The sequence below is a fragment of the Ascaphus truei genome, chromosome 14, assembly GCF_040206685.1.
Source record: "Ascaphus truei isolate aAscTru1 chromosome 14, aAscTru1.hap1, whole genome shotgun sequence".
NCBI lineage: Eukaryota > Metazoa > Chordata > Amphibia > Anura > Ascaphidae > Ascaphus > Ascaphus truei.
Genome location: NC_134496.1, coordinates 52,521,230 through 52,542,506, shown reverse-complemented (window position 1 = coordinate 52,542,506; position 21,277 = coordinate 52,521,230). Strand labels below are relative to the sequence as shown.

The 21,277-nt window shown below is 43.4% G+C and overlaps 1 protein-coding gene across 5 annotated transcripts in view; it reads left to right on the top strand.

Moving 5' to 3' along the window:
* LOC142466165 (uncharacterized) overlaps window positions 1-21,277 on the top strand; it is a 206,534-nt gene that overhangs the window by 35,199 nt on the left and 150,058 nt on the right. For 4 of the 5 annotated variants that reach the window (XM_075570996.1, XM_075570994.1, XM_075570993.1 and 1 more), the window contains exons 20-34: window positions 260-329; window positions 585-752; window positions 1,640-1,753; window positions 2,176-2,439; window positions 3,134-3,280; window positions 3,571-3,749; window positions 4,934-5,114; window positions 5,769-5,894; window positions 6,450-6,578; window positions 8,668-8,787; window positions 10,775-11,014; window positions 11,265-11,387; window positions 12,720-12,845; window positions 15,110-15,235; window positions 15,544-20,700. In XM_075570996.1, the coding sequence (XP_075427111.1) occupies window positions 260-329; window positions 585-752; window positions 1,640-1,753; window positions 2,176-2,439; window positions 3,134-3,280; window positions 3,571-3,749; window positions 4,934-5,114; window positions 5,769-5,894; window positions 6,450-6,578; window positions 8,668-8,787; window positions 10,775-11,014; window positions 11,265-11,387; window positions 12,720-12,845; window positions 15,110-15,235; window positions 15,544-20,700 (7,270 nt within the window). The remainder of the gene's footprint in view (window positions 1-259; window positions 330-584; window positions 753-1,639; window positions 1,754-2,175; window positions 2,440-3,133; window positions 3,281-3,570; window positions 3,750-4,933; window positions 5,115-5,768; window positions 5,895-6,449; window positions 6,579-8,667; window positions 8,788-10,774; window positions 11,015-11,264; window positions 11,388-12,719; window positions 12,846-15,109; window positions 15,236-15,543; window positions 20,701-21,277) is intronic. The other variant, XM_075570995.1, reaches the window with a different exon arrangement.

Here is a 21,277-nt window from a genome sequence, read left to right as displayed (position 1 = left end):
CCTTCAGGGTTCTCCTTTGGTATTTGGTTTTGGAATGTAAGGTTCTGGTTGGCTTAGATTTCGCACACTGGGGTCTGCCCACGTCTCAGTTATAATGCTACAGTAAATCCTTAATGTTCTGTTATTGCAGCTTGATGCAGTGATTAATGTATACAATAGCCTTCTGATAACAGGGAATTAAACAGAAACAGGAGTGGAAAACAATAACCTATAATTAGTCCTGACCCAGACATCAATCTCAGGTTCTTATCTTTCTCAGGTTGAATGGAAAGTGTTTGATGGAAATTCAACAACTGTGAGGATTAATGGTACTGAATTTACAGTGACGGGTAAGATTCTATTTCACACGAGTTACAGTTATACATTGCTCTGCAATTCTCTTACAATGGGATTCATTCTGAATTGTTAATAATAAACTGTTTAGTGATATTAAACCATATCCTTATCGTATCTATACCACAAGGATTAAACAATATCCTTACTGTATCTATACCACAAGGATTAAACAATATCCTTACTGTAGCCGTAACACAAGGATTAAACAATGCATCTTTTAATATGACATGTGTTTTCTCTATACTAAGAAAATGTCACATACATTGACAAATTCACCTTGGAGAAGACAAACCAGAACGAAGTCAAAGCGTCTTTTGATGGTGGAATCTCACTGACCGTTTCGGCTAAGTTGGGAGCTTTGAGTTTTGTCACAAGTTTGGATTCTTCATATAAGAACAAAACAGAAGGCCTTCTGGGTAAGTGGTTTCTCAGCAGGCAAATAAATAGCAAATTATATTTTATTATTGTGATAATTAAACTACAAGGAGAAAAGGTCTCACCTGTGAGAGCGAGACAAGTAGGAGTTTAGTTTTGCTGATCTACAGTATATCTTATAGCTCCTGTAAATCCCATAACTCACAAGTCACATCACACTATTGTTCTTGTGGTTGTGGTCATAAAACAGGGATTTCCTTTCTTCTTGTCTGACTTTGTTACACTTATTGGATTATAATTCCCTGTACTGTTATTAATAATACAGTTATTATTACTGTTTTGTCTCCTTTGTGAAGCACTGATTCTGAATACATTGTGGGCACTATATAAATAAAGACATACATATATACACTAGTACCCTATAGATGTCACATATACTCTCCTGTTGTTGTTTTCATGATTGATACAGTATCTTTCACTCATGGATTTATTCCTCCAATTTAATCCTCATAGTTTTTATTGTCTTCCATGCATCTAGTAACTCTTTGCAACTCTTCCTATTGCTCCATGTAAACACGCCCCAAGTTTCTGCTAACACAGCAAGAAACCAATCTGAGAAAAGAACCTCCATGATTTAGAGATAAGAGATACATGTTCTCAGGGGCCATCGTAGTGTCAGTTTAACAGCAAAACAGATGCCTGAGGTTTGAGGTTCAGCCTGGGCCCTTTCTGGCAATCTCAAAGAGATTTTATTATTTCTTCATGTTCTTGACTCTATTTATTTAAGATGTGTGGGATATCACAACGCCAACTTCTCAGACAGGGTGCAGATGAGCTATTTATTGTATCTTGGACATATGCACTGGTAGAAGAGATTCAATAGCACATATAATATTTATTTACATTATAATATATGTCATTATTCTAGGTGTCTTTAACGATGATAAAACGGATGATTTCACGGCAGCTAATGGATCACGGCTGCAATACAATGGAGAGAAACTCCCCAACGATTCCCTCATCTTTGAAATTGGAAAGACCTGTAAGTGTCTGTATTTAAGCTTCTTTTACAATAGATACATTGTTATCTTTTCCACTAATAGCAGGAGCACACTACAACCCAACTACATATGCTCATAGTTTGGAGTGAAGGTAAATTCTGCCTTAAAAGTCTTTCCTTAGAATGTGAGCTTTTCTAGGTCCGATTACCTATTATATTAGTATGAAGAAAACTGTTCCAATAATAACAATATTAATATTCAGGAACCCCTGGTACTAGTCTATTCTTACCTAAGCAAGCATTTCCCTGACTAATAGTGACTACTTCTACCTGCGGAGGAAAAAGAAAGGTTATTTTTATATAAAAGACTGTGTTGCACACGGTAACTGAACCCTCGTAGTGCAGGTCCCATCATAATCCAGTTAATAATAATTAGACTCTAAAGTGACCATTTTCTTTCACAGGGAAAACCACCGATCTAAGCAGCATCTTTGCCTACAATGCCACGGAGGGAGAATCGTGGCTCACCTACAACAATAACAGCTTTGTGCCCCTGTTTTATGATGAGCTGCTGTTAATTAGTAACCCGGCCACCATTCAGAGAGCGAATGAAACCTGTAAAGGGAATGATGAGTGCATCTTTGACATCTTGAGTACAGGAGACTTTGCAGTGGGACGAGCCACGCTGGAGAACGCTAAATCATTCACGGAACAGAACAACACCATGAGTAAGAGGGAACCCCCAAATTCTCATCTACAGTGGAGATCTCACTCTGTTACATGTATTTGCACAAGTCTAAGGGTGCAATAAAAATCAAAGAGTTCTGTGACAATAAGAGGAGGCACTTTTTTCATATAACCTTTAGGCCTCGGTCCCAGTGTCTACTGCTGTGCGCAATGGGGCCGGTGTCAGCAGCTGCCTGCGCATGCGCGCGTGTTATGATGCGCTACCAGATTTTCTGCCAAGAAGAATTTTGAGAGTAGGGGAGGTTCTGTGCTGCAGAGAGTAGGGGAGGTTCTGTGCTGCAGGGAGTAGGGGAGGGTCTGTGCTGCAGGGAGTGGGGGAGGTTCTGTGCTGCGGGGAGTAGGGGAAGTTCTGTGTTGCAGGGAGTAGGGGAGGTTCTGTGCTGCGGGGAGTAGGGGAAGTTCTGTGCTGCGGGGAGTAGGGGAGGGTCTGTGCTGCAGGGAGTGGGGGAGGTTCTGTGCTGCAGGGAGTGGGGGAGGTTCTGTGCTGCAGGGAGTAGGGGAGGGTCTGTGTTGCAGGGAGTAGGGGAGGTTCTGTGCTGCAGGGAGTGGGGGAGGTTCTTTGTTGCAGGGAGTAGGAGAGGTTCTGTGATGCAGATTAATACATTGCCAGTTATTAGAATGAGCTGATTAAAGAATCGTTACCAAACTTTTCTTCTGCAATGTTTCCTTCTCCAGATAACTTTCCTCCCAATATAACCGGCCCGTCCACTCTAAGCACAGCGCTGAACACACCTGTGACAGTGTATTACACAGCCACGGACCAGAATAATGACACCGTGGTGTTCTCTCTGCAGACAAACTCCAGTGATATAAATATAACAGGTAAGAATATTATAAACATAAGTATCCAATGTGCACTCAGAATACAGAGGAATCCTCTCCTGCTTATCTCCTCTAACAGACATATGTACAAATTGAAATGTAATAGAGATTATATGAGATCCTATAACACTGAAACACAGTCCCCAGTACACACCGTCCTTCTGTTTCCATTTCTATGTTGAGCTACCTGCAGGAGCTGGTCAGCTTCACGTTAGAGGTCCATACTGTGTCATCTCAGCACCGTTTCAGTCATTATTCCATAGCCTGGTCTCTGTTTTGTGGTTATACAGAAAGTGGAGCCCTGGTGTGGAATCCGACCAGCTCGGCACCAATTATCGCCATCATCCAAGCAAATGACTCCAAAGCAGCTTCTGAGATAGTTCTCACCCTGGTCCTGTGTAACTGCACCAACAATGGCAGCTGCTTCTATAACAAGACAACGAGTGTGGAGAACAACACAAACTTCAGGGTAAGTGGACACATTAAGTGGTAGTGGGTATTTTCACCAGTGTAACACTCATTGCAAATCAGGTGAGATTAGCTAATTTAAAACCAGAGACAGAACATAAAACACAGACAATTTTGGCCAAAAATGTCAAACTAAAAGACCATTTTACTTAATAGATATTTATACATATATATTTAGGCACTGTACCGTGTATGAGTTTCACTGGATGTGCTAAAACTGAGCTTTGTCTGTGTTTTATGTTCTGTCTCTGGTTTTAAATATATATTGCCATGCTCAGTAGCACTCCTCTGTGACACTCATATGCTTATATATATGTTGTGGTTATTTTGGGGGTTCAATAGGAGCTTGTTAGGTGTCCAGTATATTTCACAATTGTGTTTCAGCTAGTCTTGGCTGATTGGAGGTTGGCAACCTCCTACTTAATTTAAGCTCACCCCCTCCCACATTTAAATGGTTAAGGGCTCACTCCATAGCATCTTCCACACAGGGGAACTTGTTTGCTTGCAGGATGGTTGTGACAACTCTAATACAGAGTGCTTTTCCTGGTAATGTACAGGTTAATAAAGGCTTCAATCAGACTTAGAACTTTGCAACTAATATTGACAGATTTACTATAAATCATTCTTCCTGTTATTACACAGGTTATTAAGAATTTATATTAGCGTTAGGGACCCCTGAATTGTGGTCTGCCGTGAAGTTGGCTCAGGGGCTTACAACAATTTTGGCCAAAAATGTCAAACTAAAAGACCATTTTACTTAATAGATATTTATACACATATATTTAGGCACTGTACCGTGTATGAGTTTCACTGGATGTGCTAAAACTGAGCTTTGTCTGTGTTTTATGTTCTGTCTCTGGTTTTAAATTTATATTGCCATGCTCAGTAGCACTCCTCTGTGACACTCATATGCTTATATATATATGTTGTGGTTATTTTGGGGGTTCAATAGGAGCTTGTTAGGTGTCCAGAGATTAGCTAATGTCAGAATTCCTTGTTCAGAAAAGGTCACAGACCCTGATAACTCAGGTTTGTCACGCACAGAATTGATGTAATTTACAATAGACCTCTGATTTTATATTGAAATTGGGGAAAGGACAGAAACTGCATGGGTTTATTTGTATCACTAGTCCCTGAATGTGTAGTTTGTGGCTGATTCTCTGCGCGTTGGTCCTTTCTCTGCAGGTTGCAGGCTGTAACTGCTCTGCTGCATGGACAGGAATGTTCTGTGAAGAGGATCTGGACTCCTGCTTGGAAAATAAATGTTATGATAACAGCAGCTGCAGGGATATAAGAGCCCCGGGGGAAGGGTTTGCATGTGGGCCCTGTCCTTCTGGCCTGAGTGGAGACGGAATAAAGTGTGCTGGTAAGGCCAAATATCCCTTCCTCTCTTTCTGTGGCATGGGGCCCAAAATAACAGCATTGTACCTACAGAAATGACTACAATGAAAGCAGCGATGGCTGTTATCTGACAGCCTGGGTGCTGCTTTGTATCTTTGTACTCGTATCATCTGGGAGTTTCACCCGGTGTCGTACATGTCTGTGCCTACCAATAAGAGCCCCTCGGAGCCTGGATATTCCCTTGGAATCCATACGTTCCACGGGTTCCCAGTTCTCTGGGTGGCCCAAAGGAGGCCTGGAGTACTAACTCTGCTACTAATCTTTAGTACTCCGGCATTAACTCTTTCACACACAGAGGGGTGACCGTGTGCAGAGCATGTTCATGTGATGTTCAGAGGCAGAGGGGTGTGCAAAGCATGTTCATGTTAAAAGTCTCTGAAAGTCTTTATTTACTTCATGGTTCAGGAAAATATTCATATTTGGGTTCAGAAAAAGATTTAGTCTGATTGGCTGCTGTGCAGGAAGATGCTGTATTCCTTTAACAGGAAAGAAACGTTCAATTAAACGTACATTGTTACTAGAAATGTACTATGTATCTGGAACTGTTTTATAGTAAACTGAATATATACAAAAAAATAGTATTGTTTTTTAAAATATTTGAATGTATTTTTTTATCCAGATATAAACGAGTGTTATCTCAACACGTCAAGTTGTGAACAAATTTGCACCGATATTCGTGACGGATACAACTGCAGCTGTGACGCTGGATACAAAGTGAATGAATTCAACCACTCCAAGTGTGACGGTAACTGTCATTATCTATTCTCTACGCAGCTCCCCTTCCTGCTCAATCACATCCATGCAGCAGCAGCAGCAGCAGCAGCAGCAGCAGCAGCAGCAGCAGCAGCAGCAGCAGCAGCAGCAGCAGCAGCAGCAGCAGCAGCAGCAGCAGCAGCAGCACTACTGTGTGTGCATCTCTCACCTTCCAGCCTGAAAGTGTCCCAATACACAGACTGCTCTGACTTTCCCCCAATAGCTACCTGATTTTAGAGGTCATTAGAGGTCATTAGAGGTGGCCAGGTGTAAAGGCAGGAGCTATTTTAACATTTTCTTTTTATCTCTCACTTTTGATAGTAGAAAGTACAGTCATACTTAGCACTAGTTTATGCTGCTGCATCTCAGACATGCAGGTGACTCATGGTGTTTCCTGCTTGCTCTGGATTACCTAATTGCGCAGTGTCACACAGTGCGGACAGGAAAGAGTGTGCTTCTGATTTATGATACAGTAGATGTGGGATCTCTGTACTGTTTGCCCCTTTGTGCAGCGTTGGAAATCTGCATTCTGTCCTCTTCCCATCAGACATTGATGAATGTGCCGTGAATTCCACCTCTCCATGTGCTGAGAACGCCCACTGTACCAATGTGCCTGGGAACTACACGTGTCAATGTAAAGCTGGGTATACAGGAGTCGCCTCCCGGCTGTGCGTTGGTGAGTACTGTGTATACCAGCTCTATGTGTCCTTCAGGGCTCAGCTCTCTCCTGGCATCAGAAAACATACCAGGGTGTAGAACCATGAGAAGTACAATACACGTGCTGTCAGGAATCGTAACTCTAATGGTGCAATTGCACCTAGAAACATCTATTGGAGAAGCAGTTAAACATCTATTCGTTGTTAATCTGTATATACATGTAAACCTTTCTAAGTTTAGTTCTGAAAGTCAAACAAATATCACAGAATTCATACAGTACACACTGCTTTAGTGCACGGCCCATTCATAACTGAGGGGGGGGGGGGGGGGGGAAATGCTGCAGTGAATTCAAAGCTGCAATAATAACATTTCTTGCTACATTCTTATGTAACCCCTCTATTTCCACAGTCTATTTGTGCTGTGGTGGGGGCCTGAGTCTTTCCTCCCTTAGAACACCACAATTGGGCCCTTTGAATGAAACCAGACGAGATCCGTGTATATATTTACCAGTGATTTCTGACCCCTGGGTAACCTTAACCGGTGTCCCTTACATGTTATACACCCATAATATATACAATATACTGTACATCTGCAACTCACAATAAAAAAGGACGCTGCACTATTGTCCATTTTATTAGCCCCGGTGTCCAATATGGAAGCCTCTTAGGCCAATATTATTACCAGCACTGCTTTGGAGCTCTTACCATGTATTGGCATGTAATTGCATTGCAGCCAGTTAAGGGTTCAACATTTGTGATGTGTGTGAGTGATTTGTAAAGGATACACAAGTTGCAAGAAAAGGCCTCCCTGATGTCTGTGATCCTGTTCCACTTTGACAGCCCAGCAAGTATCTGGCTCTCTCTTGCTCTGGGCACTTCTCCTCTCTCTTTCTCTGTGTGTAGAGAATGTGTTTCCTGCTGCTCTCTCACTTTCTCCTTGGCAAGCAGTCTCCTGCAAGCCTCCTCTTTCACCTCTCTGAGTGTCAGGCTGTCTCACTGCAGCCCCTTTCACTGTCACCTGGGCTGTCTCTGTGTGTGCCTCTCAGACTGTCACTTCTATCTCTGTGTCTCTGTCTCAGAATGGCAGTTGGACTCTCTCTGCATCTAGACAAAAGAATGTCCAAGCACACCAAAATGTGTAAAGTTAGTATAGGTGTGTATAGTTGGTCCAATGGGACCTAAAAAGTGAGAAATCATATATATTAAATATATTGAATATCCCAAAATGTGGGCAGTACATAGGACACAGTGCAATAATGTGAGTGTATAGGTGAAGTTATACAAACACCAACCAAGTAAATATTAATATACTAACTTCCCTGTGGGAAAAGAGGGTCGCTCTGTGTCTCTCAAACTGACCGCTTGTTTCAACATTCCATCTGTTCTTCTTCTTATCCAATCCTATCTCTGCGGTCATGTTCCAGGCAGAACAGGCCCTTATTCTGTATCGAACCATGTGATAGGTGGAGCAGATTATATATTGCCCACAGTATACATACAGGGTCTACACATATGAAACTCAGTGATTAACTTTTTATAATCCATAAATATTTCCCTAGTACAACAAAATAGTGGGCATTTTCAGAGTGAGATGTGTGATCAGGGAGAAAAAAGAGCTTAAGCTGATCTGATAAAAAATGTTACAGCCAAATAATATTTGAAGAAAATCCCAGGAATTAATAGGATTGTTAAAAATATTCAGTACTTTTACCTTACACTGGTTTTCAGGTTCTACTGAGAAATAACATTATAATGCTTATACTCTTAAGATGGCAAACGGTTACGATGTCTAAATCCTACGGTGTGTGGGAAACCAGCAGCCATTGTATATACTCCCAAAAACACAAAACATAACTGTAAAAATATTGCAGCATTACAGAATGACGAAGTGAAAATAAATCCCATTAGAAGTTAAAGCATCACATTGGATAACATGGAAAGTCTGGCTAGGACATCACACGAGCAAAACATGTGCTTTCAAAATGTAGTATCAGAGAAAATAAAAACAGAACTCAAGGGCATTTGATATTAAATGTAAGTAGTCCCTGAGTGCCAGGTCAGTGGAAGCTCCTAACAGCACAGTGACTGAGGATCCATCTCTGTTTGCAGATATCAATGAGTGTGCAGACTCTAACTCAACAGTCTGTCCCACCCAATCCATCTGTATCAACACCAATGGCAACTTCACATGCGACTGCCTGTCCGGATACAGCGGAGCCAACTGCACAGGTGAGATACAGCCACTGGTAGAGCCAAGCAGAGGTAGGTGTGTCACACCATGGTGGGCCAGGCAAGGTTCAAATAATACACAGCTTTATTAGGAGACATAATACAAACAGCACCGGGGCAGTTTAAAGGGAAGATGTCAGCACTTCACAGATAGGTAATTTGCTCAATGCGATAAGTAGCTTGTAGTGGGATTCAAACCGATCTGCTGTCTGTCACTTCACGGGCCAGATCCTTAGCCCAGTCTCTGCTACACAGGCCTACAACATATTGCCTAGCAGTATGTCTATTACTTCCGATGACAAACAATGTGTAGGGATCCCATTAGCAGAGATGGAGGTACTGTAACATATAGATGCCACAGGTGGCAGCCCCTTCAGGGGGTTATTCGCAGTCGGGCAGACAAACGAGCCACTAAATAAATCACCCAGTGTGGACAGGAATAAGGGGTGTGCGGTCCGTGGCACTGAGTATCCAAAGAGCAGATACGTGTAAGAAAACAGAAGCTGGTTTAATCCAGAATTAATTTGTGTCCTGATGCCAGTCAGGAGAACAAAGTCACCATCTTTACTGGAAATAGGCGCAGGACTCAGTTATAAAGTCAGACTTGTATTGAAAATATTATATTACTTGGATCATTTAAACATTGTTACCTCCAGTGTTACTCAGATACACACACGAAGATACCCGTTGTACCTATGATGACCAGAGGTCATCCAACAAGCAGGAGCACTTGGGCAGCTAAAGGGAACACAAAAACAGAGACGCCCGGGCGCAGCACAGACACAGAGCGGACAGGTCCCTATAGCTGTACTCAGTGCTTGTGAGGGGAAAACATCGCTGTGTGCACTGTTACCCCCGCAGGGACAGCATAGACTAGCTTACAGGGACCTCTATCCAGCTCCGTTTCCCACCCTCTCCCTCCCACTGTGTATAGGGGTATGTTTTGAGGGTAAGAGTTTAGCTGGAGGAGTTGAGTATGCATTACTGTGCTTAAAGTCCCACTAGCCATAGACTGACTCTGTGTTCTGGCTAAATGTGTGCAATTGCTGTGTAGACACTAATACTGTGTTTCACACTGACCCTACTGTTCTACTTGTTGGTTAAGTTTGGGTTACCATACCCTGAGCCATCCGAGCTAACGGGATTGCCCTATATTGGTAGTGTTTATTATAGGTATACAGTATTACAGTGCTTTATTAACAGCATTATAGTGCTTTCTTAACAGCATTATAGTGCTCTATTAACAGCATTATAGTGCGTTATTAACAGCTTTATTAGTTTAATACTTTTTTTAGACATTCTCTTTGTTCCGTCCTCATTTTTTAATGCATACCCATTAAATCTGATTTTAAACATAATGATATCCACGCTACTATCTGGACCTCCGTTCACATCACCATATTTTCTCATTGGTGACAGTTTTATATAGAGTAATTGTTTTCCCCTGACAAGCACTGGGTGCAGCTTTAGGGACGTGTCCGCTCTGAGTGTCTGTGCTCCGCCCGGGCGTTTCTGGTGTTAATCCTCTAATCCGAAGAGACCGTGATCTATCAGGTACTTTGGAAGCTGAATACAGTAACATATATACATGTCCTCCGCATTCCCCAGTGGCTGGGTCTGTATAGTGAGTGCCTGTATACTGTTTTCTCAGTCCCCAGTGGCTGGGTCTGTATAGTGAGTGCCTGTATACTGTTTTCTCAGTCCCCAGTGTCTGGGTCTGTATAGTGAGTGCCTGTATACTGTATTCTCATCTTCTCTTAGTAAACTTGGCAATGATCAGGATGCTCCAATTGGCGCCATAGTTCTTCTAGTTCTATCTGTTAGCGAATCTTACTTTTAAAGGCCCCGAGGTCCCTCCCCTTATCTGGTTATTACAGGCACCTGCCAGTCTGTGTATAGCCTCATTCTGACATGTTATCCATTCCTGGCCATTGTAAACACTGGTGCTCACTGTCTACTCATTCAAACTGGCGCTTTGACTTTGCAGATATTGATGAATGTGAGGGAAATGCGACCTCCTGTCCGTTGCATTCCACGTGTACAAACACACTCGGCTCCTACAGCTGTGTCTGTGACTTGGGCTATGAGAGGGAGAACTGCACAGACATTGATGAGTGTTCCAGGGGCCTGGACAACTGTAGCAAGTGGGCAGACTGCAACAACACTGCTGGGTCCTTCAGCTGCTCGTGCAGGAGCGGGTACTCCGGGGATGGGGTGCACTGTGAAGGTAAGTTTTGTTACAGGGGGCTATATCTTGTCACATATAAAAACCTGCTCCCATAGAGTATTATACCACTTATGTTGTGATGTGTGTATCCAACACCGGACTCAAACACAACGCTAATGTAAAGTGAGAATTATAACATTTCTGCAACAACCACATAGGAGATTAGAAAATGATGCTTTATGAATGTGCCAGAAAGATAAAAGGAACCAATGAACGATATCAGCTAATGGTAAATTCGTCTTCCTTTCAGATATCAATGAGTGTCAGCTCAATACCTCTTCATGTTCCGCTAATACAGACTGTCAGAACACAAATGGCAGCTACCAGTGTCCGTGCAAGGCTGGGTTTGAACCTGTGAATGGCTCTTGTGTAGGTATGTACAATGATTGACCCCTTCACTGCCAATGTGTTGCAAGTTGCTCTGGCAGTGAGAAGGGTTGAATGCTTATTAACACTTTGCCTATTGACAAGATGTGCACAAGTAGTGGGCAGTAAGCTACGGCGGTCCTACTAACCTCATTGCTACAGCAACATGGCAGGTTGCAGCGTTTACATTGACGGATGAAGAAAGATCTGTGTGAACTCTGGTCTGAATGCGAACTGCAAATCTACTCCAGCTGGACCCCAAATATGGTTCAATGCTTATTTATCTCTGCTCTCACAGCTCGGCAGGAGGGAGGGAGCCGCAATGTGCCTGATTGTCTGGGCCAGGGGTGCTCAACTCCACACCTCAAGACCTCTGAATATTTGCTTCATTAGATGGGTGCAAATAAATGTCCCATCTTTCAGTGATATATCAAACAGTCCATAGTCTGGTTCCTTCCTCAATTTATTCAGAGACCATAGAACACATTTTTCACAGCCTCATTTCGGTAGTTACATCCGGTTTTCAGGCATATAGCATTTAATTATAGAGTGGAGAATCAAATGATTCGGCTTCAGCGTGGTGATAATGATTCTGGATTCTATACAGTACATCCAAGTACAATCTTTATACATTTTCCTTAACCAGTCTTAACCTACAGTAGCAGTCACCTATAGAAATGGAATCAACGCTCTCTAATTAACCTAAAAGATAAACTAGGGTGCAATGGGGTGAATGTATATAGTAGAGACAGTAGCAATCACATGTCTTTCCCGCAGTCAGACAAATGTCCTTAGTCATCAACGTTAGAGCAATGTTTCTTCATTTAGCAACATTTACTTTTATTTACCTATCTCCTTTCTTCGGTCACTAAGTAACTATAGGATTAACTGTGTTCCTAATCTTTAAAACCAATCTCTATTGTATGTTTTTACTAACTAACTATTTCTAACCACCCCAATATCATTTGTAATTTAATACTAAATTCCTTATTTTAACTAGTTACACGCTGAATATATATGTATAAAGACAATATAGCGCAATTATTATTCAGGCTTGAAATTGTCCTATCTTCATTCGCCCGCCCCCAACGGTCAGGTTTTAAGGATATCCCAGCTTCGATTGAGCCACCTGTGCTGGGAAATCCTTAAAACCTGGCCTGTTGAGGGGGCTTGAGGACTGGAGTTGAGCACCCCTGGCCTGGACCTTATACATTTAGGTTGATGGAAACTGGAGCTCTGTGAACATCTAGTATCCATGACCTAGACGTGTGTGCTGTTCTATGTCCCCATTTCCATTGCATGAGAAACTCACCAAGCATCTGGATGTATTTTGTTGCAGATGCTGATGAATGTAATAATTCTACACTGCACTGCACAGCTGCGGGAGAAGAATGTAGGAATACTGTGGGAAGCTTTAGATGTGATTGCAGCACAGGCTTCAGCAGAGTGAATGGCAGCTGCAGAGGTTTGTGGAGACGCTCTCTCTCTACAGGATGTTATTAATAATCTGGCACAGCAATCACACAGCACACCGGCACTTTCTCGCAGTATTCCTCGCCTCCAGAGCGCACGCTTCCCCCCTCTGTCATTTAGAGGCTTGGAAGGAGAGGGAGGCTAAGCATGCCGGACTTTTAATAAATAATTAAATTATAGTTAAAACATTTATTTTATAATTATACAATACAATACAGTATACATATGTACTCACACGCTGCTCTTTTTCCCATATCTTCTTTATTTATCATTTGATTTTAAAACATTGAAATGCATTAATTTTTCTCTATATTAGAGACCCCTCGTATTGTGAGGCCCTAAGGTGTAGCTTCGTTATCTTATGTGCAAACACTGGGGGCCATAGGGAACACTTCCTACTCACCCCAGTATCACTGCAGCTCACTCTGGGTTATAGGGAACACTTCCTACTCACCCCAGTATCACTGCAGCTCACTCTGGGTTATAGGGAACACTTCCTACTCACCCCAGTATCACTGCAGCTCACTCTCGGTTATCGGGAACCCTCCTACTCACACCAGTATCACTGCAGCTCACTCTGGGTTATAGGGAACACTCATACTCACCCCAGTATCATTGCAGCTCACTCTGGGTTATAGGGAACACTTCCTACTCACCCCAGTATCATTGCAGCTCACTCTGGGTTATAGGGAACACTTCTACTCATACTCACTCTGGGTTATAGGGAACACGTCCTACTCACACCAGTATCACTGCAGCTCACTCTGGGTTATAGGGAACAATTCTTACTCACCCCAGTATCACTGCAGCACACTCTGGGTTATAGGGAACCCTTCTACTCACCCCAGTATCACTGCAGCTCACTCTGGGTTATAGGGAACCCTCCTACTCACCCCAGTATCACTGCAGCTCACTCTGGGTTATAGGAAACCCTCCTACTCACCCCAGTATCACTGCAGCTCACTCTGAGTTAAAGGGAACCCTCCTACTCACCCCAGTATCACTGCAGCTTACTCTGAGTTAAAGGGAACCCTCCTACTCACCCCAGTATCACTGCAGCTTACTCTGAGTTAAAGGGAACCCTCCTACACACCCTGCAGCTCACTCTGGGTTATAGGGAACCCTCCTACTCACCCCAGTATCACTGCAGCTTACTCTGAGTTAAAGGGAACCCTCCTACTCACCCTGCAGCTCACTCTGGGTTATAGGGAACCCTCCTACTCACACCAGTATCACTGCAGCCCACTCTGGGTTATTGGAACACTCCTACTCATACTCACTCTGAGTTATAGGGAACCCTCCTACTCACACCAGTATCACTGCAGCTCATGCTGGTTTGCAGCACCTGCCTTGCATAATTGGGCAGCATGGAATTCCCAAATCCTGGACTGGATTTCCTATTATTAGCCCCAGCTGGTGTTCTTCCAGCTAAAACTGCCCCGCTTCTATATACATATTATATTTATCATTTTAGTCAACACCAAAGCATAAGTCACTGTGCCTCATTAAACACCAAAACATAAGTCACTGTGCCTCATTAAACACCAAAACATAAGGCACTGTGCCTCATTGAACACCAAAACATAAGGCACTGTGCCTCATTAAACACCAAAACATAAGGCACTGTGCCTCATTAAACACCAAAACATAAGGCACTGTGCCTCATTAAACACCAAAACATAAGTCACTGTGCCTCATTACACACCAAAACATAAGGCACTGTGTCTCATTAAACACCAAAACATAAGGCACTGTGCCTCATTAAACACCAAAACATAAGTCACTGTGCCTCATTACACACCAAAACATAAGGCACTGTGCCTCATTAAACACCAAAACATAAGGCACTGTGCCTCATTAAACACCAAAACATAAGGCACTGTGTCTCATTAAACACCAAAACATAAGGCACTGTGCCTCATTAAACACCAAAACATAAGTCACTGTGCCTCATTACACACCAAAACATAAGGCACTGTGCCTCATTAAACACCAAAACATAAGGCACTGTGCCTCATTAAACACCAAAACATAAGTCACTGTGCCTCATTACACACCAAAACATAAGGCACTGTGCCTCATTAAACACCAAAACATAAGGCACTGTGCCTCATTAAACACCACGCCTTTATACCCTTTTGCTGTCAAACACAAGGTACTACAATGTTTTTCAAGCCCCTCAATCAGCATAATCCTATTTCTCTGCTATTTGATGTATAAGAAAGATATAAATGGATATGTTTGGGATTTTGACAGATAACGATGAGTGCGCCGATCCAGGGAATAACAACTGCTCCAGTGATGGGATCTGCTCTAACATCGCTGGCTCTTTTCACTGTCAGTGCGGTGCCGGCTACGTTGGAGATGGTGTGAATTGCACAGGTATGGAATGGATAAATGTGACACGCTGCGTGGGCTAATATGCATGCGCACCGAGTCCTTTGTGGCTGCAGTGTTTGGTGTGTACACAGTTCTGCAACACACAGATGGTCCTTTCAGACCTATAGTAACATGTGTTCACTAATGAATGGCTTGTTCCACTGCAACCTGCCTTTTGTATTCCAAACATTAATATCCTACAAACATTAAAAGGAGGAATGGGTTTTTTTGAACCACTCTGTGAGCTCTCTTGTAATTTTAACATTTAGATAAATACATGTATTGAATTTTTGTATTTTTTGTTTTTCAAGTTGCAGAAAATGCTACAAGTACAAGTGTCCCCCAGACGACTTCGACAGTAACAGCTGGAAATGACACAGCGACATACACTGTCACTCCCACACCCCCTGTGACAAATGGAACCATCACAGGATATTCAACCAGGCCGGACACAGCAACAAGCCAGGGGGTGGACACTAACACCACATCTGTAACATCAGGAAACCTGACTACTCCGACATCTATAACATCAGGAAACCTGACTACTCCGACATCTGTAACATCAGGAAACCTGACTACTCCGACATCTGTAACATCAGGAAACCTGACTACTCCGACATCTATAACATCAGGAAACCTGACTACTCCGACATCTGTAACATCAGGAAACCTGACTACTCCGACATCTATAACATCAGGAAACCTGACTACTCAGGCATCAGTAACCTCAGGAAACCTGACTACTCCGACATCTATAACATCAGGAAACCTGACTACTCAGGCATCAGTAACCTCAGGAAACCTGACTACTCCAGCATCTGTAACATCAGGAAACCTGACTACTCCGGCATCTGTAACACCAGGAAACCTGACTACTGCGATACCTGTAACATCAGGAAACTTGACTACTCCAGCATCTGTAACATCAGGAAACCTGACTACTGCGGCATCTGTAACATCAGGAAACCTGACTACTCCGATATCTATAACATCAGGAAACCTGACTACTGCGGCATCAGTAACCTCAGGAAACCTGACTACTCCGACATCTGTAACATCTGGAAACCTGACTACTCCGACATCTGTAATATCAGGAAACCTGACTACTCCGGCATCTGTAACATCAGGAAACCTGACTACTCCGGCATCTGTAACATCTGGAAACCTGACTACTCCGGCATCTGTAACATCAGGAAACCTGACTACTGCGGCATCAGTAACCTCAGGAAACCTGACTACTCCGGCATCTGTAACACCAGGAAACCTGACTACTCCGACATCTGTAACATCAGGAAACCTGACTACTGCGGCATCAGTAACCTCAGGAAACCTGACTACTCCGACATCTGTAACATCAGGAAACCTGACTACTCCGGCATCTGTAACATCAGGAAACCTGACTACTCTGACATCTGTAACATCTGGAAACCTGACTACTCCGGCATCTGTAACATCAGGAAACCTGACTACTCTGACATCTGTAACATCAGGAAACCTGACTACTCCGACATCTGTAACATCAGGAAACCTCACTACTGTGGCATCAGTAACCTCAGGAAACCTGACTACTCCGACATCTGTAACATCAGGAAACCTGACTACTCCGACATCTATAACATCAGGAAACCTGACTACTGCGGCATCAGTAACCTCAGGAAACCTGACTACTCCGGCATCTGTAACACCAGGAAACCTGACTACTCCGACATCTGTAACATCAGGAAACCTGACTACTAAGACATCTGTAACATCAGGAAACCTGACTACTGCGGCATCAGTAACCTCAGGAAACCTGACTACTCCGGCATCTGTAACACCAGGAAACCTGACTACTCCGACATCTGTAACATCAGGAAACCTGACTACTAAGACATCTGTAACATCAGGAAACCTGACTACTGCGGCATCAGTAACCTCAGGAAACCTGACTACTGCGGCATCAGTAACCTCAGGAAACCTGACTACTCCGGCATCTGTAACATCAGGAAACCTGACTACTGCGGCATCTGTAACATCAGGAAACCTGACTACTGCGGCATCTGTAACATCAGGAAACCTGACTACTCCGATATCTATAACATCAGGAAACCTGACTACTGCGGCATCAGTAACCTCAGGAAACCTGACTACTCCGACATCTGTAACATCTGGAAACCTGACTACTCCGACATCTGTAATATCAGGAAACCTGACTACTCCGGCATCTGTAACATCAGGAAACCTGACTACTCCGACATCTATAACATCAGGAAACCTGACTACTCCGGCATCTGTAACATCAGGAAACCTGACTACTCCGGCATCTGTAACATCAGGAAACCTGACTACTCCGACATCTGTAACATCAGGAAACCTGACTACTGCGGCATCTGTAACATCAGGAAACCTGACTACTCCGACATCTGTAACATCAGGAAACTTGACTACTCCGACATCTGTAACATCTGGAAACCTGACTACTCCGACATCTGTAACATCAGGAAACCTGACTACTGCGGCATCAGTAACATCAAGAAACCCGACTACTCCGACATCTGTAACATCAGGAAACCTGACTACTCCGGCATCTGTAACATCAGGAAACCTGACTTCTCCGACATCTGTAACATCAGGAAACCTGACTACTGTGGCATTAGTAACATCAGGAAACCTGACTACTCCGGCATCTGTAACATCAGGAAACCTGACTACTCCGACATCTGTAACATCAGGAAACCTGACTACTCCGACATCTGTAACATCAGGAAACCTGACTACTCCGACATCTGTAACATCAGGAAACCTGACTACTGTGGCATTAGTAACATCAGGAAACCTGACTACTCCGACATCTGTAACATCAGGAAACCTGACTACTCCGGCATCTGTAACATCAGGAAACCTGACTACTCCGACATCTGTAACATCAGGAAACCTGACTACTGCGGCATCAGTAACATCAAGAAACCCGACTACTCCGACATCTGTAACATCAGGAAACCTGACTACTCCGGCATCTGTAACATCAGGAAACCTGACTTCTCCGACATCTGTAACATCAGGAAACCTGACTACTGTGGCATTAGTAACATCAGGAAACCTGACTATTCCGACATCTGTAACATCAGGAAACCTGACTACTCCAGTACCTGTAACATCAGGAAACCTGACTACTCCGACATCTGTAACATCAGGAAACCTGACTACTGCGGCATCAGTAACCTCAGGAAACCTGACTACTCCGGCATCTGTAACATCAGGAAACCTGACTACTCCGACATCTGTAACATCTGGAAACCTGACTACTCCGACATCTGTAACATCAGGAAACCTAACTACTCCGACATCTGTAACATCTGGAAACCTGACTACTGCAGCATCAGTAACCTCAGGAAACCTGACTACTCCGGCATCTGTAACATCAGGAAACCTGACTACTCCGACATCTGTAACATCTGGAAACCTGACTACTGCAGCATCAGTAACCTCAGGAAACCTGACTACTCTAGCATCTGTAACATCAGGAAACCTGACTACTCCGGCATCTGTAACATCAGGAAACCTGACTACTACGGCATCTGTAACATCAGGAAACCTGACTACTCCAGCATCTGTAACATCAGGAAACCTGACTTCTCCGGCATCTGTAACATCAGGAAACCTGACTACTACGACATCCGTAACATCAGGAAACCTGACTACTCCGACATCTGTAACATCAGGAAACCTGACTACTCCCGCATCAGTAACATCAGGAAACCTGACTACTCCAGCATCAGTAACATCAGGAAACCTGACTACTCCGACATCTGTAACATCAGGAAACCTGACTACTCCGGCATCTGTAACATCAGGAAACCTGACTACTCCGACATCTGTAACATCAGGAAACCTGACTACTCAGGCATCAGTAACATCAGGAAACCTGACTACTCAGGCATCAGTAACATCAGGAAACCTGACTACTCCGACATCTGTAACATCAGGAAACCTGACTACAGTGGCATCAGTAACCTCAGGAAACCTGACTACTCCGACATCTGTAACATCAGGAAACCTGACTACTCCGGCATCAGTAACCTCAGGAAACCTGACTACTCCGACATCTGTAACATCAGGAAACCTGACAACTCCGGCATCTGTAACATCAGGAAACCTGACTACTCCAACATCTGTAACATCAGGAAACCTGACTACTCAGGCATCAGTAACATCAGGAAACCTGACTACTCAGGCATCAGTAACATCAGGAAACCTGACTACTCCAGCATCAGTACCATCAGGAAACCTGACTACTCCGGCATCTGTAACATCAGGAAACCTGACTAATCCGACATCTGTAACATCAGGAAACCTGACTACTCCAGCATCTGTAACATCAGGAAACCTGACTACTCCGACATCTGTAACATCAGGAAACCTGACTACTCAAGTACCTGTAACATCAGGAAACCTGACTACTCCGACATCTGTAACATCAGGAAACCTGACTACTCCAGCATCTGTAACATCAGGAAACCTGACTACTCCAGCATCTCTAACATCAGGAAACCTGACTTCTCCGGCATCTGTAACATCAGGAAACCTCACTACTGTGGCATCAGTAACATCAGGAAACCTGACTACTCAGGCATCTGTAACATCAAGAAACCTGACTACTCCGGCATCTGTAACATCAGGAAACCTGACTACTCCGACATCTGTAACATCAGGAAACCTGACTACTGCAGCATCTGTAACATCAGGAAACCTGACTACTCTGGCATCTGTAACATCAGGAAACCTGACTACTCCAGTACCTGTAACATCAGGAAACCTGACTACTCCAACATCTGTAACATCAGGAAACCTGACTACTCAGGCATCTGTAACATCAAGAAACCTGACTACTCCGGCATCTCTAACATCAGGAAACCTGACTACTCCAGTACCTGTAACATCAGGAAACCTGACTACTCCAACATCTGTAACATCAGGAAACCTGACTACTCCGGCATCTGTAACATCAGGAAACCTGACTACTCCGACATCCGTAACATCAGGAAACCTGACTACACCGACATCTGTAACATCAGGAAACCTGACTACTGTAGCATCTGTAACATCAGGAAACCTGACTACTCTGGCATCTGTAACATCAGGAAACCTGACTACTGTAACCAATCCGGCATCTGTAACAAATACAACAACTTCTAAAGTCAGTGGTGTCACTTCTCATGCATTGGACAGTCAGGTAACATTAAATACAACAATGCAGAGTACTACTATAACAAATACTAGCAGTGTCTCTTCTGCAGCATCTAACAGTCATGGGACCAGTATAGCCCCAAACACAACATTCCACAGCACCCCTGCAGCTAACCCCACAGCGTTAACATCTGGGGAACCGACTCCTACAGCCACAATATCAACAGCAACAACGAGAAATACAACAACCTCTACAACAACAGGCACTACAGCGTCTAGCACAAGCGGGAGTGTGACAGGAGGTAAGCACGGTATGGGCAGGAAGAAATGACAAAACATGTGATAGTGAAGTTCTCACCCACAGGTCACCTAAAGTATGGGGATTTATGTATTTGTTCAAAACACCCCCACACTTCTTATATAAAACGTAATAATATTCCTCCAGACTTTGATAAGTTTCTTTGTTTCCATATAAATCTCTGGCTGGTAAATCTTTATTTTTTCACATGCAACTCTGCAAGTGCATACCCAGAACCCTTTGCACCAGCATCTGGTGTATTTTTGGGCTGAGGGTTTTAGAAAGACACGTGAAGTATGTGAGTGACATGTTAGAACTGAAACATGGAAAAAAAGGAACTGGGTAGAGAAATGAGGGAGTGACTCGTGACAAGAACTGCTCAGAGGGCCAGACCTGGGTTTAATATTGTGATAGCCAACAGTATGTACCAATAATAATAATAATAATAATAATAATAATAATAACAGCTTTATTTCATATAGCGCTTTTTTCCTAATGGTTCTCAAATCACTTCACAATTACAGTAAAACACGCGGTACGCAGCACGTGGGATGTTACTGACACAGTCCCTGCCCAGATGA